Source organism: Aplysia californica, unplaced genomic scaffold (assembly GCF_000002075.1).
Source record: "Aplysia californica isolate F4 #8 unplaced genomic scaffold, AplCal3.0 scaffold00450, whole genome shotgun sequence".
Taxonomy (NCBI): domain Eukaryota; kingdom Metazoa; phylum Mollusca; class Gastropoda; order Aplysiida; family Aplysiidae; genus Aplysia; species Aplysia californica.
In genome coordinates this window covers 173,800-193,313 of record NW_004797720.1, presented here as the reverse complement: position 1 = coordinate 193,313, position 19,514 = coordinate 173,800, and the positions used below count along the sequence as shown (strand labels likewise).

The 19,514-nt window shown below is 41.7% G+C and overlaps 1 protein-coding gene across 1 annotated transcript in view; it reads left to right on the top strand.

The window, feature by feature from the left end:
- LOC101847059 (mucin-like protein) overlaps positions 1–19,514 on the top strand; it is a gene marked incomplete at its 5' end in the record, with an annotated part of 37,783 nt that overhangs the window by 13,051 nt on the left and 5,218 nt on the right. The window contains 2 exon segments of the mRNA XM_013086277.1: positions 8,590–8,649; positions 17,355–17,468. Of these exon segments, the coding sequence (XP_012941731.1) occupies positions 8,590–8,649; positions 17,355–17,468 (174 nt within the window).

The following is a 19,514-nucleotide window of genomic DNA, read 5'->3' as shown; positions in this document are numbered from 1 at the left end:
GAGAAAGAGAGAGAGAGAGAGAGGGGGGGTGAAATGGAGGGGAGAAGGACTGTGAAAAGGATCACATTGATACGAAGGAATGTGATTTGCCACTGCTTCTTGAGTGAATGTGTGTATGTATGATATATCTACAGTGGGTGTCGCATTCATCGAGGTCACATTCAACGAGAAGTCGGCTCCAACGAGGCAATCCTTAATCCCCGATTTTCTCCTCTATATTTCTTTGTAAATGTACGTCAGCTCCAACGAGGTTGCACACAGACCGAAGTCGCTTTGAACGAGGTCGCGATAACCAAATAAAAGGAATTAGGGGCCCCAAAAGCGAAAAACAAATTCTTTTTCTCCATTTCACGCGAAGCACAAGGCCCATCCTCGATTCCTAACACATTGTATTGCTAGATTTAGTGTGCCTGCTAATATTATGGGTCCTATTATTATGGGCCCCCAAGCCAAGAGGGTGGGTGAGGGTTGGCCTACGATAGGTGGAAACGCGATGCGGGCTATGTGAAGCTGTATGAACTCTGGAAGGGTAGGTCTAAATCAGGGGTTCTCAACCTGGACCATTCTTGGGAGGTCTCGAGATCATTGAGGATTTTGTGCTTTAATGACCCTCTGAAAACTAAAATATTGCTCTTTTTCTCTTCCTGACAACTTTCAAAGTACGATTCCCTCTTCAATTGGCTGAAATAAGAGAAAAAGTAAACACCTCTTCAATTGGCTGAAATAAGAAAACACCTGAACTTTTAAAGAAGACCAGAGAAACAACAATGCTACACCAGTTTGTAATGCCTGTTTATGTAGGCCACTCATAGGTTTGGTTTGCAGTGTTTTCTTTTGTTTCAATGTATAATTTAGCCTCACCATAGGACAACGCACAATAGCTTGAGGCCTCGTTTATGACGAGCTACATCACATTAGTGCTGGTTTCGGAGAAGGGGATCACAGGGGGAAGCCTGGTATGCATATTTTCATCGGCATGAAGCAAGCTTGAAAAAAAGAAAATTTGACTCCAGGGGACAATTTCAACAACAAAGTGTGTCGAGCTTAGGGGCTTCATTTTACGGTCCTTTGTGAATAGCAAAACAAAGGAAACCAAACACAAAATGAGATACACTTTTATACAGTGGAACTCGGATTCAACGAGGTCGCTGGGCCTGACATAAAGTCTCGTTGAATCCGAGTTCTCGTTATAGCAAACTCGAGGTTTTGTGTAGATAATTACAGGCACTGAGCAAGTAATGTATAAAGAGAAGTCACAAGTAGTGCCTGAAATGCCTGCATATTATGAGCTGGGCAAAGAGAGACTGATTCGTTCAAATGCACACATCTGAGTCATGTTGATTGTTTACCAAAAAGCTGTGTTGCTGTGTAGAGCCTAGCATACTGCAATTTTAGATTTCATGGACGAGCGCACAATTCATTAGTGATCAGTTGCCGAGAGGGAAAAACAAAGACTGTGACGCGTTAGTATATGCGACATTCAACGCCCGGATCGCTAGTGCCCCCCCCCCCCCCTCCCCCCTCGACACACACAAACAGTCACACGTGTGCAGGCCGCCCATCCGATCCCAACACACGCTAGAGTAGACACGTGCACGTGCCAAAAACGCATGTGTTGGTATGAAAAAGGCCGCTGATTGGTCGCATGTAATCGGCAAAGCGAATAGTGGTTTACGATGATGGTATCCAGGAATAGATAAAGTTTGTTCTGGGAGAAAAATGAGCGAAGCCACGTCCTCTGGAGCTGTTCACCCTGGAAGCGACCTCGTTGAATCCGAGCTCGCTGATTTAAGTGCTCGTTGAATCTGGGTTATTTTTTATTGATTTTAAAGAGGAAAAAAGAGGGGAATCTATCTCATCTCGTTGAACCCGAGCTCGTTAAATCCGAGTTCCACTGTACCATACTTGGAGCTGTTTTAGCATTGCACTTCCGGTAAAATATATCCTTATATTTCATCCGTGAAATATAAGCTGGCTAAGCTGATATCTCACAAGTGAAATATAAAAATTTGCATAAATTACTCCACGCCCCGCGCACTAGATCTAGGCCTATATTCATTACATATATTCGCCTTCTACTTCTATCCCTCTGTGTAGTCTATACTCTAGGTCCAGGCCTAGGCCTATACCAGCTTGAATAATGAATTGATCATGAAAGATTAACAAAGTTTAAAATTTTATAGTCACTTTATCAAACATTTTAAAAAACCCACTGTTTAGATCACTTGCATTGCCTTTCGAATTTTAGTTTACATTAATTCTATCACTACATATACTAAATGATCAACTATATAAATGAAAGAAGATTAAACGTTAAAATAATATGTAATTGATAAATATGGTATTTGTTAATATACAAGTATAACACTCTTGAATAATTACTTTTTTGGAAATATTATAAGTTTAAGAAATCCATATTACCGGATCGATAGACAAAAACTCGATATCTAACTACATTAGCTCATCAGTATCCAAGTAACCTGACAACTTTTGTTGTTAAAAAGCCTTTTTTTCATCTTTGACCAATTTAATGCAATGCGTTAGATTTAGATCTAGATCAGATCTAAATCTAGAATCTAGAATCTACATCTAGATATTAGATCTAGAATCTAGATCTAGAGAATAACTCTTTGCCTTTGTTTTGTTTTGGTTACGAAGTTTGAAATCAAAATCAAAGTCATCTCTATTCTAACAACAACATGCCATATTAATGCAGTTTCTTTCAACTTTTGAATCGTACGTTTTCTGATTACTTTGCTTATATTTACGGTATGATAGTTTTGTTTGGGGTTTGTTTCGCGGAGGGAGACATACGGATAGTACAACTTGTAAATTAGCGTGGCTAAAAGTAAAGGAAAACAATCCAGATTTTTCCCAATTCTCAATCTGATTTCGACGAGCATGAAAATGTTGTTTTCATGTGAGACTCTAGAATGGATCCTCTTGTCCAATTGACGGGTCTTTTGAACTTTGTTGGTACTGATGTATTTCGCCAGCTGATATCAGTATGGTATAATAAATTTATTACACTCGTTGTGGTGTTAGAAAATGATTTATCCTACTTGTGAAATTGCCAGTTGTAATCACTCGTTGAAACTCGTGATTACAACTTGGCAATTTCACTCGTAGGATAAATCATGATCTTACACCACAACTCATGTAATAAATTATTTATAACGCCTTGCACAATAAAGATGGCACAGCTGATGCTAGGTGAGGCTAGTGCAAAGAAATTGCAGCAAGTTCCCCTTTCAAATGATACTGTCTAGAGGAGTACTGCACGTAATAGGGCTGTACCCCGGTAGCAAACCCGCTCGTGCTCACAAGCCCCTAGTTCAAGTCACAAGCCTCAAATCACTAGGTCAAGTCATCAAATCAAATCACCAGCATGATAAGTTGAGTCTAGCGCAAACTGTAACCTCCTTGGTCTAGTCTAAACTTCATGTCCACAGCAACTAGCAATCATCGAAGCCACTCGTGTCAGGCCCCCTCATCATCCCCACCCTGCTTGCAATCCGCGAAGCCACTTACGTCAGAAAAAGAGAGAGGTGGAGAGTGAGAAATCTCGCCGCTCGCCAACACAGTCACTGCGCGGCGTGGCGCTGTAGTTTAGAGGTGTGCGAGTAACGAGTCCAGGCTCGAGTACTCGAGTAATACATGCGGCGAGTCCAGACTCGAGTCATAAGTAAATTACTCGAGTAAGGACTCGAGTAAGGACTCGAGTCCAGACTCGAGTCTGCAGGGGGAAAACAGAAAAAAAGGAGAAAAATTTGGTTTTTAAAAAAGTGAAGAATTGATAAAAGAACAATTTTGATAAGCAATTTTTTAAAACTGAAGGAAAAGGAACAAAAAAACCCAAAAATACCCCTTCCCCAAAGGAAAAAACCGAACCCCCCCCCCCCCCCCCCAGAAAAAAGCAAAAAGGAAACCACTGTTAGAAACCCACGATGACCAATCAAACTTCTTTCTTTTATGAAGTGCATTGTCTGAGGTTTGTGTACATTTTATTCTTACTGTTGTAACAAAGAATTATTTTTTAAAAATAAAAAATAAGATAAGATAAGATGAAGACTACCTCTTATCTAGCTTAGTTGTTATACAGTTGTAAGCTTCTCACTCACCCGGGGTGAGAGAGCGAGCCTTTTGGCTATTCTCTTCATGTGTGCGTTTACCGTGATGTGATACCCAGTGTAAACCACAGAATTCTAGATCTACACTTTTTTAAAATTGAATTCTGTCGTGTAAACAAACGTTCCAGTCCTCTTGTGTTAAAAACATGCAATTTTATCTGCGAGCATTGAAAGAGAGAGAGAGAGAGAGAGAGAGAGAGAGAGAGAGAGAGAGAGAGAGAGAGAGAGAGAGAGAGAGGAGTAGCCTAGATATAGCGAGAACTTCTGGGCAAAACAAAATGCCGATTAGGGTAGTTCGGCTCTATTCTAAAAGTGAAACAGCCGTAGCATCATTGTAGAACACCAAATTAGTTTTACTTTTGTGTTATAATATCATTTTTTTAAAAAGGGGTTTGTCAATTTAATCATCCTCACCGATAGGAAGTATTCAGAAATTAGGAACACCTGGTTTTGTTTCACAGCGGGTGAGAATAGCCAACACTGGCTAGTCTCACCCGGGGTGAGAGGTCGATCACATTTTTATTCTCACCTGGGGTGAGAAGAGCCACTTCCTAAGATAAAATAAAATAAATACGGTATAAACAGCATATGTCTAGAATTGCCATAAGCCAACTCAAGCTCCCTCCTAGGAAGGCACTCTATTTTCTCTCCGATATTCAACAAAACCTTTTTTGAAACCCACTAAAATTCCCTTTCGGGATACTATTACTCGAGTAATAACTCGAGTCTTAAGAGCCGTGGGACTCGAGTGATTACTCGAGTAATTACTCGAGTCCAGAGCAGATACTCGAGTCTGGACTCGAATCTTAATATGCTGGACTCGCACACCTCTACTGTAGTTTATTCGATTAATCGAAGGCCTGCGCAAGCCTTAAGTCCCGTCCGCTGCCACAGGCCCCACAATTCACACAGTACTGATTTGCGCTAGACCTAGAGATTTGCCACAAGACAAGCTCCAAACCTGACCTGCTGACTTGTACTGTCTCGATACACCGAGCGAGCGGCACGGGCTCGATGGCGTAGGACCGTCTCGAGGGCGACAAGACAGTCCGATGTGTTCAAACAGCAAGACAGTACTGCCCGCTGTGTGAACTTTGAACCGTGGAGGAAGGGAACGGCTGGGCTTGTTTTGGTGCAAGGCGTAGAGAGCTGAAGTTATTTTTAACTTCCCGCCGTTGATCAGCTAAGCGAATGGATAAGTGAGAGGGAGCGTGGTATTGTAGTAACAGAGACCTAGGTTTCTGGTAGTAATAAGAATAAGTTGACTTAGATTACCCTAAAATGGAAAACTCCAGGGGTCGTTGTGATTGGCTTTTGTATCGTATGTATGTAACCTATTTTGTAGATGTGTTACACTCACAGTGACATAATACAGAACATTTAGGAGACGGGCTAGGCCTACTTCAACCCAATGTCAGGGCCAACCTGGGCTGAGAGGGAACAACGAACGCCCCAGCAGAAAGACGGAGATTCTCAGTAAAAATTTCTCTCCATACGGGAATCGAACTGAGGTCTTTTGCGTGCGACGTAACATCATAAGAATAGCCGATCCAATATTAATTTTAAGTGCATTGAATAGAGCTTTTTGTTTTTTACAACCGAACTATGAAAAAACAACAACCGATCTTGCACTTTTGGTGCAAGCCTCTCAACGCAAATAACCAGAGAATCTTCTGTAATATGTAGTGAGCCCAGTGCCACGAGAGTTCGCGACGTCACGACACAGTACAGTAGGACTGTCCGCGAGTCACAACTCACCGGAAGTTCTCTCCGGTAGCAAACGGGAGGCAAATCAAACCACAAGCCTGCTCGCAAGACTCTAGCGCAAGACTCCTGCTGCTTTACAAGCCTTCGATTAACCGAGCAGAATCCAGCCCTAGCACGTAAGTCTTCAAGCATTGAGGAACAGGCTGCAGAGGAGATCAAAGCTTCCCCAATGTTCTCGTTCCAGCTTGACGAATCAGTTGATGCGGTATCGTGCTCATAGTTACTGATCTTTGAAAAATATGTGAAAGAAGAATTTTTATTTTGCACCCCACTGTACACCACAACAACAGCTAACGATATCATGGACAAGGTATCCTCATTTTTTTTTAAACGAGGGTCTTGAGTGGAAGAATTGTGTGGCATTTGTACTGATGGTACCGCAGCCATGATTAGACGTAAGTCGGGCTTTCCGGCAAAAGTGAAGGAAAAAGCACCACACGCAAAAGGTGTTCACCGCATGATACATAGATATGCACTAGCTTGCAAGGTTGTCAGTACCACTTCGAAGGATACATTGGAATCGACTGTTAAGATTGTCAACTGTATGAAACGCAGCCCCCTAAATACACGACTGTTCAAGGAACTCTGTTCTGACATGAGTGCACGTCATGAAACATTGCTTTTCTACACTCAAGTTCGATGGTTATATAAAGGAAACGTTGTATGCCGGGTCCTCGAGCTGAGAGAGGAGATCAAGTTCTTCCTGAAAGTGCAAGGAAAAGATGAGCTCAGCATCACTTCTTAAATGATTTGTGGATTCAAACACATGTCTGATATGTTTGACTAGATCTACCTCAACAAACTCAACTTGAAACTTCCAGATCAGCAGACACACTCTCGACAGTTTAATGACGTTCTGGGTGGCTTTCTTTCACAAGTTCAGAATTGGCACCGGAAAGTTACAGAGGGAAACATTGCTATGTTTGCCAACCTTTCACAGGTGTTAAATCCAGGGGCGACCCTGTCTGCTGATCTTCAAGTTGACATTGCTGCACATTTGAAATCACTTGAAGATGAGTTCAAGAACTTCTTTCCTGACCTTGACTGTGGTGAAGAAGCTCTTGTGAGAAACCCTTTCACTCCTGGACCAGACATCACTGCCATTGCAGATGACATTCAAGACGAGCTTTTGGAATTGAGACATGATTCGTCAGCACGCGACACTTTTCTGGAGAAATCTCTTGCACAGTTTTGGTGTTCAATCCAGGAGTCATTATCTCAGATCAGCAAAACAGCAGTTCGAGTCATTGTCCCATTTGCCTTGACTTAAATTTACGAACGTGGATTTTCTACCCTTGTCCAACACAAGACAAAAGCAAGGAATATATGCTCCTTGCTTTACCCAATCCTTCCCCGAGAATTTCAAGACTGGTCGCTGAACTACAGGCACAGCCCTCTCACTACTGTAGTTGTTTTTTAACACTTTATTTGGGGTTGGGGCATGAGGGATCGTTCCATTTGCCGAACAATCAAAAGGGGGTCGCGGATTGAAAAAGGTTGAAAACCGCAGGTCTAGATCGAGACCTTCATTTTTTTCAATTTTCTTTTCTTCCCCTGATCAGAAAATCCAAGCTCCCGCCTGTACTTTATGTAGTATGTAGATCTAGGCCTAGAAGTGAGATGGTATGTTTCCAAACGAGAAGTGTTCAGGTAAAAAAAAAAAAAAAAGAAATTAAACATGCAGAAATGCGCACTGATGCTGTTTGAGATGTTTGTCATCAGGGGGAACAACTGTTTTAATTACTGGTATTATTACATCGTTTACTATAATAATAATTATAATAACTTGTCTCCTTTCTATTCTTTAGCCTTAGTCACGTTCAACGAGAGGTCGGATCCAAAGAAGACAACAAGCCAGTAGCGGCAACATCGTTGAATGCAACACCCACTGTATACATGTCTGTGTTGAGTGTGTATGTGTGTGTTAAGTGTGTGAATGTGTATGTGTGCATGTGTTTGTGTGTGTATGAGCTTATGTGTCTGTATTCTGTATGTTATGCGTGTGTATGTGTGTATGTCGATTTGTATATATGTGTGTGTTAGTGTGCATATGTCTGTTTGTATGTGTATTTGCTTATGTGTGTGTATGTGTGTCTGTGTGTGTGTGTGTGAGAGAGAGAGAGAGAGAGAGAGAGAGAGAGAGAGAGAGAGAGAGAGGGAGGGAGGGAGAGAGAGAGAGAGAGAGAGAAAGACAGAGAGACAGAGAGAGACACAGAGAAAGAGAGACAGAGAGAGAGAGAGAGAGAGAGAGAGAGAGACAGAGAGAGAGAGAAGGGGGGGGGGGGAGTCTGAGAGATACTGTAAAGGTTGTTATATATATTTATGCAAGTGTCATGGGTCTATTTGTGTGAGTGTGTGTGTGTGTCTGTGCGTGTGTACGTGTGTGCGTGTGTTTGCTTGTTTTGTGTGCGTGCGAGCGTGCTCGTGCTCTTTTTATGAGCGTTTTTGTATGCTGTTGTTTTATTGTTGTTGTTGTTTTATTGTTGTTGTTGTTTTGTTGTTGTTGTTGTTTTATTGTTGTTGTTGTTTTGTTGTTGATTTTGTATGTTGTTGTTTTCTTGTTGTCTTTGTTTGTTTATGTCGTTGTTGTTTTAGTTTTGTATATCTTTCGTAGGAAAGACAAAGTGAGATAGCTGGACTCGATGATTGAACTTGTCTGTTTTCTTTCCTCCTTCCTTCCTTCCTTCCCCAGCCATTGACGGTGGAGTAGAAGACTGGAGCGAGTGGTCAGAGTGCTCTGTGTCTTGCGGAGGTAAAAATGTGTCCTGACGTAGTGAAATCAAACGCTCGTCAGTTTTGGGGCATGAGGAGTTATTGGTATCTTCTTAAAGTAGGGGGTTTCCGCTAAAATCCCGGTTTTTCCTCTTTCTCGGCTCATAACTTTATTAGTTCTTAACCTAGCATCATAAAACCAACATGAATTGAGAGGTCTATATGTGCTTTTTGTTTCCATGTTAGTTTCAATTGGGGGAGAACTGCGTAACATTATTTTTGAGTTAAAACTACAAGGGTCGGTACGCGTTCTGCCACAACTCGTGGCACGCAAATTTTGACAAATTTAGAGCGCAGCGTATTTCAGACGGTTTATTCGAGCTGAATTTTCCATCGCTAGCCGTTGTAGGTGGCCGTTGAAATCACGTGATTCTGTAGTAGAATTGGACGCTGAAGAGTTTGCAACCCACACGGAGTTTGTACGACGCTTGTGTAAAAAGTTATGGTAATATATATATTATCTTCTAAATTATTTTTTATTAACAATGGAAAACGCCCCCGGGGCAAGTTATATTGCTAGATATATCATTTAACTCTCTAGAAATATCATTTTTGTTAAAAATGATTAAAGTTTTGTCGAGGAAAATCGAACTTTACTACACTACCCTAGTTCACTTCGTAAGGTAAAAAAATAATTCACCCGCAGAGCCAGAAACCAGGGGCAAGTAACTCTGGATTTTTAATGTAACTGATGTAAAAAAAAGACAACTGCCATCAAAGGTATGGCTAGTTCTGGTAGTACAAGGGTGACCAATATTATATTAACGGCCAAAGATACTTTTTTTATATTTGAATACTGAATATAAGAAAGTTGAAACTAAAATGAAACTTTCAAAGTCAAAGGATATTAAAAAATGTGGTGGGATTTGGTCTTCCTCCAATGTGATAAAAAGAGTGAAATCGTATCAATCCAAGAAGGAAAAGGTTGATTGAAGAAAGCGCTGCTCAAGTACTAGAAACTCTTGATCGATGGGCGGTGTGGGGGGGGGGGGGGGGTCAGGTCAAAATGCGTTTTCCCAGACTCTGTTTGCATTACGCTAGCATATACGTTTGTCGCGGTCGCAATTTTAGGCATTTTTGGATTCGCAAATCGCTGCCGCAATTTTTGCATAAGTTTTCAAAAAAGACAAAACAACAAAGCTACTTCAAAAACATACTAGACATGTATTTTGATAAGTTTTAAGATGTCCCTGTGTATCTATTTTCATGCCGAGAATATAAGTACATTACATTACCTACTGTTTATATTGCTGTCTGTCTCTTATTTTTCCCTCTTTGTTGCGTTTTAATTTGTTGGTGAGTTAATTTTTCAAAAAATTGTTCTGATGATTCGTTTTTCTTTTTTTGCATTTTTACGCATAGTGTCATTCCATTTAATGCTGTTCCCACCCTTTTAAAAATGTAAATGTGTTATGTTAGAGCGTGTCTCCTCCAAAACCGAATACTGACACTGGCACACCCCAATTGTGTGTGATTCCATAATATAATTTACATGTGGTATCCTGCAAGCCTACTTTTTCTTGAATTACACACGTTTAGGGTTAAAACAGCCAATCTTCAGATAGGTGGACACGTGCCCTAATTAGTTAATTTTTGTGGTTATTTATACGTGCTATTCTAATTTTGATTTCATTCTATTGCGAAACGTTTATTTTCAACGTTTTTACTAGGGCTGTACCCCGGTAGTAAACCCGCTCGTGCTCTCAAGCCCCTAGTTCAAGTCACAAGCCTCAAATCACTAGGTCAAATCATCAAATCAAATCACCAGCATGATAAGTTGGTCTAGCGCAAACTGTAACCTCCTTGGTCTAGTCTAAACTTCAAGTCCACAGTAACTAGCAATCCGCGAAGCCACTCGTGTCAGACCCCCTCATCATCCCCACCCTGCTTGCAATCCACGATGCCATTTACGTCAGAAAAAGAGAGAGGGGGAGAGTGAGAGATCCCGCCCACAGTGTCACTGCGCGGTGTAGCTCTGTAGTCTGCTCAATTAATCGAAGGCTTTGCAAAGCAGCGGACAGCCGCAAGTCTCAAATCCCGTCCGCAGCAACAAGCCCCACGATTCACACAGTACTGATTTGCGCTAGGCCTAGTGAATTGTCCCAGGACAAGCTCGAAACATGACCTGCTGACTTGTGCTGTCTCGATAGAGCGAGCGAGCGGCACGCCGCAAGACCGCTCGATATGTTCAAACAGCAGTACCGCTCGCTGTGTGTACCGTGGAGGAGGGAGATGCTGGGCTTGTTTTGGTGAAGAGAGAGAAGTTATTTTTAACTTCCCGCCGTTGATCAGCTAAGCGAGTGGATAAGTGAAAGGGAGCGTGGTATTGTAGTAACAGAGACCTAGGTTTCTGGTAGTAATAAGAATAAATAGACTTACCCTAGAATGGAAAACTCCAGGGGTCGTTGTGATTAGCTTTTGTATCGTATGTATGTAAACTATTATGTAGATGTGTTACACTCACACTGACATAATACAGAACATTTAGGAGACGGGCTAGGCCTACTTCAACCCAATGTCAGGACCAACCTGGGCTGAGAGGGAACAACGCCCCAGCAGAAAGACAGAGGCTCTCAGTAAAAATTTCTCCCCATACGGGAATCGAACAGGGGGTCTTTTGCGTGCGACGATGAAGCGCTTGGCTCGTGCACATTAAAAATAAACAACACTTAACATGTAAGAATAGCCGATCCAATATTAATTTTTAAGTGCATTGAATAGAGCCTTTTGTTTTTTACAACCGAACTATGTAAAAAAAAAAAAACGATCTTACACTTTTGGTGCAAGCCTCTCAACGCAAATAATCAGAGAATCTTTTGTAATATGTACTGAGCCCACAGCAACGAAGGTTCGCGGCGTCACGACACAGTACAGCAGGACTGTCGGCGAGTCACAACTCACCGGAAGTTTCCCCCGGTAGCAAGCGGGAGGCAAAGCAAATCATAAGCCTGCTCGCAAGCCTCTAGCGCGAGCCGTCTGCTGCTTTGCAAGCCTTCGATTAACCGTGCAGAATCCAGCCCTAGTTTTTACCCTCTTGGTGACTACAAATGATGTCCTGGATGCTCAAAACAGAGCACAAGAAATTCTGGTGCTATAGATTGTTACCTCTATCAACATATTGTTATGTTACGTCGTTACAGAGAGTTGAAAGCTTGAAAATTAATTTCAACTTCTTTGACAACTTTTTGTAGCAACTTTTGGCAACTTTTGGCAACTTTTGGACAAAAAATGGCAACAAACGCAGATGCTAGATTACGCAGTAGTCATTTGGTGCAGAGTTAAAAATACATTGAAAAATCTTGATGATAAGTTCACTTGGCAGCAAGGCAAGGTGAAATAATAATTAGTATTGAGCTCCTCAGAAGAAGGATATTATTATGATTGTTGCTCCTGCCAAGTACAGTGGCTCAGAAGCCCATGTTACTTTGAACTTCAGTTGTGAAATGAAAAAACGGAATCTTGTTATTGACTGAGAATATTGCTGATTGGTAATATGGCATGGTATCGTAGGGAGTTTACTTATTATGTACTTTGCCTACCTTTAGCAGCCTCTGTTACCTTTTATACTTATGGTGTCGAGGCGAGAAGCAATTATCTTTCTCTTAATTTTTATGTATGCTTATATTGTTTTTGTTCAGTGTTTCTCCTACTGTTCCAGCACTCTCTGTCTTGTTGATTTATTATTGTTTTATTCTGCTTTTCCTGCCCTGCTTCTTCGTGTGTGTGTTTTTTTAGTTAATTAAATGTAGGTGGTTTTACACCCCCTTCCTGTCTGTTCGGGCCAACCTGGTCTGAGAGAGATACTACAACCATAGAGTTACCCCCTTTTAAACTAGAGTCCGTACGAGGTTTCGTGACACGGACACATTTGAGTTTGTTGGCGGCCATTTTTGATGTGGCTAAAAAGTTTGTTTACATGTGAGTGGGCGTGTCTCTGCTCTTAGTCTTACATGTTTTATTTGATTCTAACGTTATGTTTTGATTCAAAGCGATTCTCTTAAAGGTGCAAGCATGTGAAACCTTTTGTCCCTTTCTGGATGAACGTCTTACTGGTTCTGTCAGGCAGTTCAGTGATGTCTTTTATTACATCATCTATTTTAGTGCATAATATGTCTTATAGACACAAATAGTCACTCCGGGTTGTGTTTTTTTTTAAACATAAAGAGCCATCAGTAAGGTTCTGGGCCATGTGAAGTTAAGGTTGATTAGCAGCTAGGGGGGGGGGGGGGTTGGTATTGGGATTCGGGAGGAGAGAGAGGGTGGGGTGGTTTTGGGAGGTTCCCATGACACCCACATCTTTTCATACTTCTTTTTAAAAGTTCTATAGGCCCTATACGCTTTGATTCGGTCAATAAGAAATAAACCACCTCGTAGATAAAGTGCTGATGAAGAAATAAAGGTTTGGTTTTTTTTCTTCTTTTTTTTTAAAGCCCATATCTCTATCTCTATCTATTTAATAATACATTTATTTGTAGATCTAGTTGAAGAAAGAACGCCGTATTATTGCAATTTAGTAATTTAGATATAGTACGCCACGGCGCCCATGTAAAAAAAAAATCAACAAGAACCAAGCCTCGCCTGTCGCGTATGAGAGAGAGAGAAAACATGTCTAGCCCATTGCTTTAGCATGAACTCCTTCACACAACTTGCCACAAAAAACATGGCGGACGCCGCTGTCAAATGTGGCCATCGCGCAGCAAGGCGAGAGAGGGGCGTACTGTATCTAGTACTATAGTGTACATCTATGACTACAACACAGTAGAAAGACAGAGATACTATACTGTTTAAAAAAAACAACAACAAAAAACAATAAAAACCGCATAACCAAATTGGCCACCGTGTATAATCGTAAAGCACTCAATAACTGTTGATATAAATGAAGGAAAGAAAATACGTTTTGAAATTTTAGTCATTGCTGTTTATTGATTATCAATAAAATTGAATTGATTTTGAACCATCAATTGGATGCTCCAATCTGTCCGTCCGAGGGCGGCCATTCATACTGGGTGTGGCCTCCTGCTGACTGGAGTACCGCTTGACATCTTCTGGGCTTGGAGGTGATGAGACGACGAATGTTGGGGAGGGATATTGCCCTCCACTCTTCATCTAAGGCGGCAAACAGTTCATCAGGAATGGCAGGGGCCGACAACTCTGTTCCGGAGACGTCTGTCCACAGCATCCTTAATGTGTTCTATAGCGTTCATATTCGGTGAATTTGAAGGCCATGGGAGTGTCTGGACATTGTTTCTAGCCAGAAAGTCTCTAGTTACTCTGGCAGTATGCGGTCTGGCATTGTCCTGTTGGAAGATTGCCCCTGGTTGTTGAAGCAATGGAAAGGCATGTGGTAGGAGAACGTTGTTGATGTAGGCCTGGGCTGCCAGATTACCTTGTACTCTCACCAGGTTCCTCCTGTGTGTGGTTGATTGCTCCCCACACCATCATACTGCCACCACCATGCGATAAGGCCTGGGAGATGCATGCAGTTGCGAACCTCTCATTTCGATGTCGGAAAACTCGACGTCGTCTGTCGTGTCGAGAGATGAGAAAATTGGATTCATCACTAAACCATACGTGCCGCCAGTTCTGTAGCTTCCAGTTGACGTGCTGAGTGGCCCATTGTCGTCGCTGTTGGCGATGCCGGTCCGTCAACAATGTCCATAAAGGTCGATATGCGCGGAGCCCTCTTTCTCGGAGTCGGTCGCGTACTGTCTAGTCGGAAATTCTGATGACATTCCGAAGCGCTTGGACGGTTGAAAAGGCAGGCACAAAACGATCCCGCAGGTGATGACGCTGAATAAAGCGATCCTGGGCTCCAGTTGTTGCCGTCCACTTCTCGGTTGATCGTCAGTGGAGTTGGACTGTTGAGTTGGACTGTTGAGTTGGACTGTTGAGTTGGACTGTTGAGTTGGACTGTTGAGTTGGACTGTTGAGTTGGACTGTTGAGTTGGACTGTTGAGTTGGACTGTTGAGTTGGACTGTTGAGTTGGACTGTTGAGTTGGACTGTTGAGTTGGACTGTTGAGTTGGACTGTTGAGTTGGACTGTTGAGTTGGACTGTTGAGTTGGACTGTTGAAACCTTGCAAAAAGTCGCCTGATGGTAGACTATGACACGTTGAAATGTATGGCAACATCAGTTTGACTTTCTCCGGCTTGCAAGCGTCCAATAGCCTGGTTTTGCTCTTCTATCGTTAGTCGTGGCATGGCGTATCGCTGAACTGACAAACCATTTTTTCGGCCATTATAGAGCCACCCAGTGAATGAACTCATACTCATACGCCAAATTTCGTTCGACTACTCACAAAATTAGACAAGTTATGAGCTTTTTAACACTCAATTATCACACAATTCAACAGTTTAGGCTGTGCCTATCTGTAACTCTCAGTAAACAATGAATTTTGTTGTGAAAAGTTCAAGATATGTGTGAAGAAAAACTAGCATGCCCAAAACCTCATCTTTACATATTTTATTATCACGAAAACACATGCACTTGGTTATGCTTTTCTTTTTTTGAAGAGTATAGATAACAATTTTCTCCCTCTTGGGAATCAACACTAGATCTCCTGCTTATGAAAGTAGAGCCACACCACAGACGCTGGTTCTCTTCCTCGGTATCCATCTGTTCTTTGGTTGTATGCTCTTTCATTGGATGCATCACTTTTTGCCGATGTAAAGAATGTATACTTTTTCTCAAGACTGATGGCATTTGGGAATTAGATTCAAAATCACTAAAGTCAGGCACGAATAATTTAAATACATCGGGGGATGACAAACGTCTTCAACACATCCATAATTCGGGTTAAGGGCTAAAGGTGATGAAAAATTGAAGAGATATCATTCAGGGAATCGCAATTTGTACGAGCTATTCATGATTTTCAGTGTCCGTGTTTTCCGTGCCCAACTACATTCATTTTTTCGGGGTGAAATATGAATTTTTAAAAATAGAATGGATTTATTGTTGCTTTTTTTACAGCCTAGTCGTGCTGATTAAGAAAATATATAATTTTGTTCACTTTTGACTTAAAACATTAATGTTATGTTACTTTTAAGTCAAAATCAGTTGCGCGTTTCGTCAATGGGCGGCCATATTGGCGGCCATATTTGGTCACATGACTTTGCATATTACGTAATACACTGTTTATCATGTAGGCAATTGCATAACCTTTCTGGAAATGTATGATTATCATATGTTTTACAGGGAACTTTTTCTTTGAACTAAGGAAAACTGTTGCCAAGTTGTCTTTCTCATGCCTCATTTCGCACATTTTGGTGCCATCCTCTTGTCTATACCTAAGTAATTAATTATCCCCGAAAAATGCTCTAATTCGCAAAAATAAACTTGCATAACTTTTGAACCGTTTATCCAATCTTCATGCAGTGTTTTTTTTCTTTCTCAGCTTCTTTAGCTCTATCTAGTGACATATATTTTCGTCAAATTAATCGCTTTTAAATTTGTTCGTGAAACCCGCTACTTAAAACTTGTTCATTCGTCTTGCTTTCGATGAAACAAGTACTTATCTCTTGAAATGGCGAGATATCTAAGATTGAAAGAGGTGGGGTCGCCTGGTTTCAGAGAAAAGGTTAGCGAGAAAATGGCCGCCATTAAGTTTGGTGACCTTCATAGCAGGAGAGTACTTGGAAACTGATAATGTACATTTTTGTACACCTGTAAGCAATGGGGCTTTTTTGAAAATAATAATAAATGTGTTTGTTTACGGAGTTAAGGGAAAAAAACCCCAATAAAAATTGCCAAACCGTCGAGAATATATGCTGAGGCGTTTTTTCTTTTCAGTAACATTATTTTGGCGAGTGCCCGAATTCACCACACTGCCTCACAAATGCAACCCCCCCCCCTCCCCTTATATATTTTCTCGTGTCTATTCGTTTGTTTGCTTTTGCTTCGTCTTTGGTTTTGTTTGGACTGTTTCCTTTTCCCTCTCTTCTTTTGTTTGTTTGTTTTGGGGGGTTCTTGTCGTTGTTGTTTTTTTGTTTTTTTTTCATTTTGTAAGTGTTTATTATTCTTTTTAGGAAAGATTTAGAATCTATTTTATTTACTTGTTCATTATTTCAGGGGTAAGCCCCCCCCCGCTACAATGCGATTACCCCCCCCTTTTACCCCTGAAATAGTGAACAAGTAAATACAATCTTTTGAAACGCAGATTTTATACCTTTACGCTCTCATCAACACAATTTAGATCATTTAGGAGGCGGGCTTCAGCCCTAATGAATGAGATACCAAATAACAGCAGAAGACCTGAAATACTCTTATTATAAAAATTCGCTCCAAGTGGGAATCGAATTCGGACAATTAGCGTGGCTGGTTGGCGGGTACTCTGTGATTTGCTCTTTCTTTCCAATCGAATATATTTATCGTCCTCATCTCTCCTCCGTCTGTTGCGTGTCTGTTACTCTCTTGTAACACTTCTAATCTTCGGCACTTATATTATGACCTAATTGTGTTGCAAGTGCTGTAAAACAGGCGCCGTGAAAAGACGATATCTCAACCTAACCCCCACCATTTACTGCCTCATATACCTAGAGGGCGTACACACTCAGCGTCAGTCCCTAACCCTCTACCCTGACCCCCTGATAGGGGCGTTAAACCTATACCATTTCACAAAAAATGTTAATAACGTTTGTTTATTTGGTTGTTTTTTGAGTGACATTATTATTATGCTCTTGCTCCAGGTGGCAGCCAGACTCGAATCCGTGCCTGTAACAGCCCCAGCCCCGCGCACGGAGGCAGAACATGCAGTGACCCACTCAATGAGGACCAAGATTGTAACACGCAGGAATGTGAAGGTAAGCAATATGTATTACTTGTTATAATCCTAGACCATGCACTCTAACTATTAAGTAGAGTACGCACCAAAATCTGTGGGATCGCTGAATTTCCTTCGGTTTGACCATTTTTAAGTCGATCACTCTTTGTTTGTTTGAGCAAATAGACGCTCATCGACGAGAAATCATTTAGTGCGGGGAAAAGGTCAGAAAGACAAACCGAATTGATTGATTTTTAAAACATTTTATTTTTTAACATTAACTACCGATGGCACCCTCAAACGATCCGTGGGGCTCTCGTGGCCTAGAGGTGAAAGTGTTTGCCTCTCATTCAAAGGTCCCGGGTTCGAATCCGGGTAGCGACCGAAAAATTTCTTCTCTAAAATCGTCTCCTTTCCCCTCCTTTCCTTCTCTCTAGCAATGTTCTTTCGTCTGCTTTCCTCTCCTCTTTCCATCCCCCACCCCGTCACCTCCTTTGCCCCCTCCCCATGGCTCCTGACTCTTTCTGCCGCCTTTCTGCTGCTACTCCTTGGCTCCTTCTACTGCTGTCTTTCAGCCATACTCCTTATCTTCTGGTAGGAAAGATCTACACATAGCCATCTCGGACAAGGGCAAAAAATCTCGGAGGTCCCGTGTGCAAGTTGCGCACGTTAAAGGTCTCTTGGTGGTATAAAATCGATTAGAGTAGGCTTCGGCCATCACCCGGGCAAAATTCAAAAATTTCCTACCAACTGAAAATGTTAGGTGTGTCCCGCGCGCTCATATGACCTTATGCATCTGAGCGCGTAAAACCCTTAGAAAAAAACCCAAAGAAAAAGCGATCCGTATTGGCCACTTTGGTTTAAGCTCAAATTAGATATTCTTGAACTTTTCATTGTTGTCTCCATCTAAATTGACACCTTGCAGAGAATGACCAACTAGACTGTGTCCGCCTGACATCCCAACATCTATTTGATGTCTATACTATGCCTGATGGACTAGGAAAACCGATGATTTCCGATAGCAATCCGACGTCGAATCGATGTCGGATTACAAACACCTTCGTTTTTCGATTGCAAGCCACTGCCAAAATGATGTATTGTATAGCCATGGTTTTTCCGATGGAAATCTGATGTCGAAACGATGTCGAATTTTTATCAGCATCGCTTTTCGATGTCAATCCAACGTAATCATCATTATCCTGTCCATGCCCCCATCCTTATTTAACCTACATGCCAGGTCTGATGTTAGTCAACGCCTCCTCTGGGTTATTGTCCAATCATGTCCCGATCCTAAATTCTGAACTTCAGCTGTGGTTTCGATTGTAAAAATAATTCCAGGCTGGTGATTCTCAAAAAAAGTTGAAATTATGCATCTCTAATTCAAGATCAACTTCTGGCGCCGACCATATTTTGTGTAACATAAACCAATTTAGCAGCCGATGAAACTTCATCTCAATTTTGTCCACATGACGGCGAAGCTTCTTTTCTCATTCGATTTTGAACCTCCAAGATTGTTTACCCTTGCCTTATCTAAGAAGGCTAGGTGTTAGATCTTACTGGAGTAGCAGTAGAAAGGTTGCAGGAGCCCAGAGGAGGGGGCAAAGGGGGGATGAGGTGGGACAGAACGTGGAGACGAAAGCAAACGACAGAACATGGTTAGAGAGCAGGAAAAGAGGTGAAAGAAGAACATTTGAGCGAAGAAAATTTTCCGTCGCTGTCAGGTTTCAAACCCGGGACCTATTGAATGAGAGACAAACGTTGCAACCTCTTGACATCGAGAGACCCTGAACAAGTTCTTTAAATGCGTAAATACACATTATGGTTAATTCTTAATAAGTTTGAAATTTTAAACTGTTCAAACCCCTTCCAAAACAACCCCCCCCCCAAGCTCTCGTGGCCTAGAGGTTAAGGTGTTGGCCTCTTATTCAAAGGTCCCGGGTTCGAATCCGGGTAGTGACCAAAAATTTTCTTCTCTAAAATTGTCTCCTTTCACCCCCTTTCCTGCTCTCTGGCAATGTTCTGTTTTCTGCTTTAATTTCCACTTTCTGCCCCCACCCCCTCACCTCCTTTGCCCCATCCTCTGGGC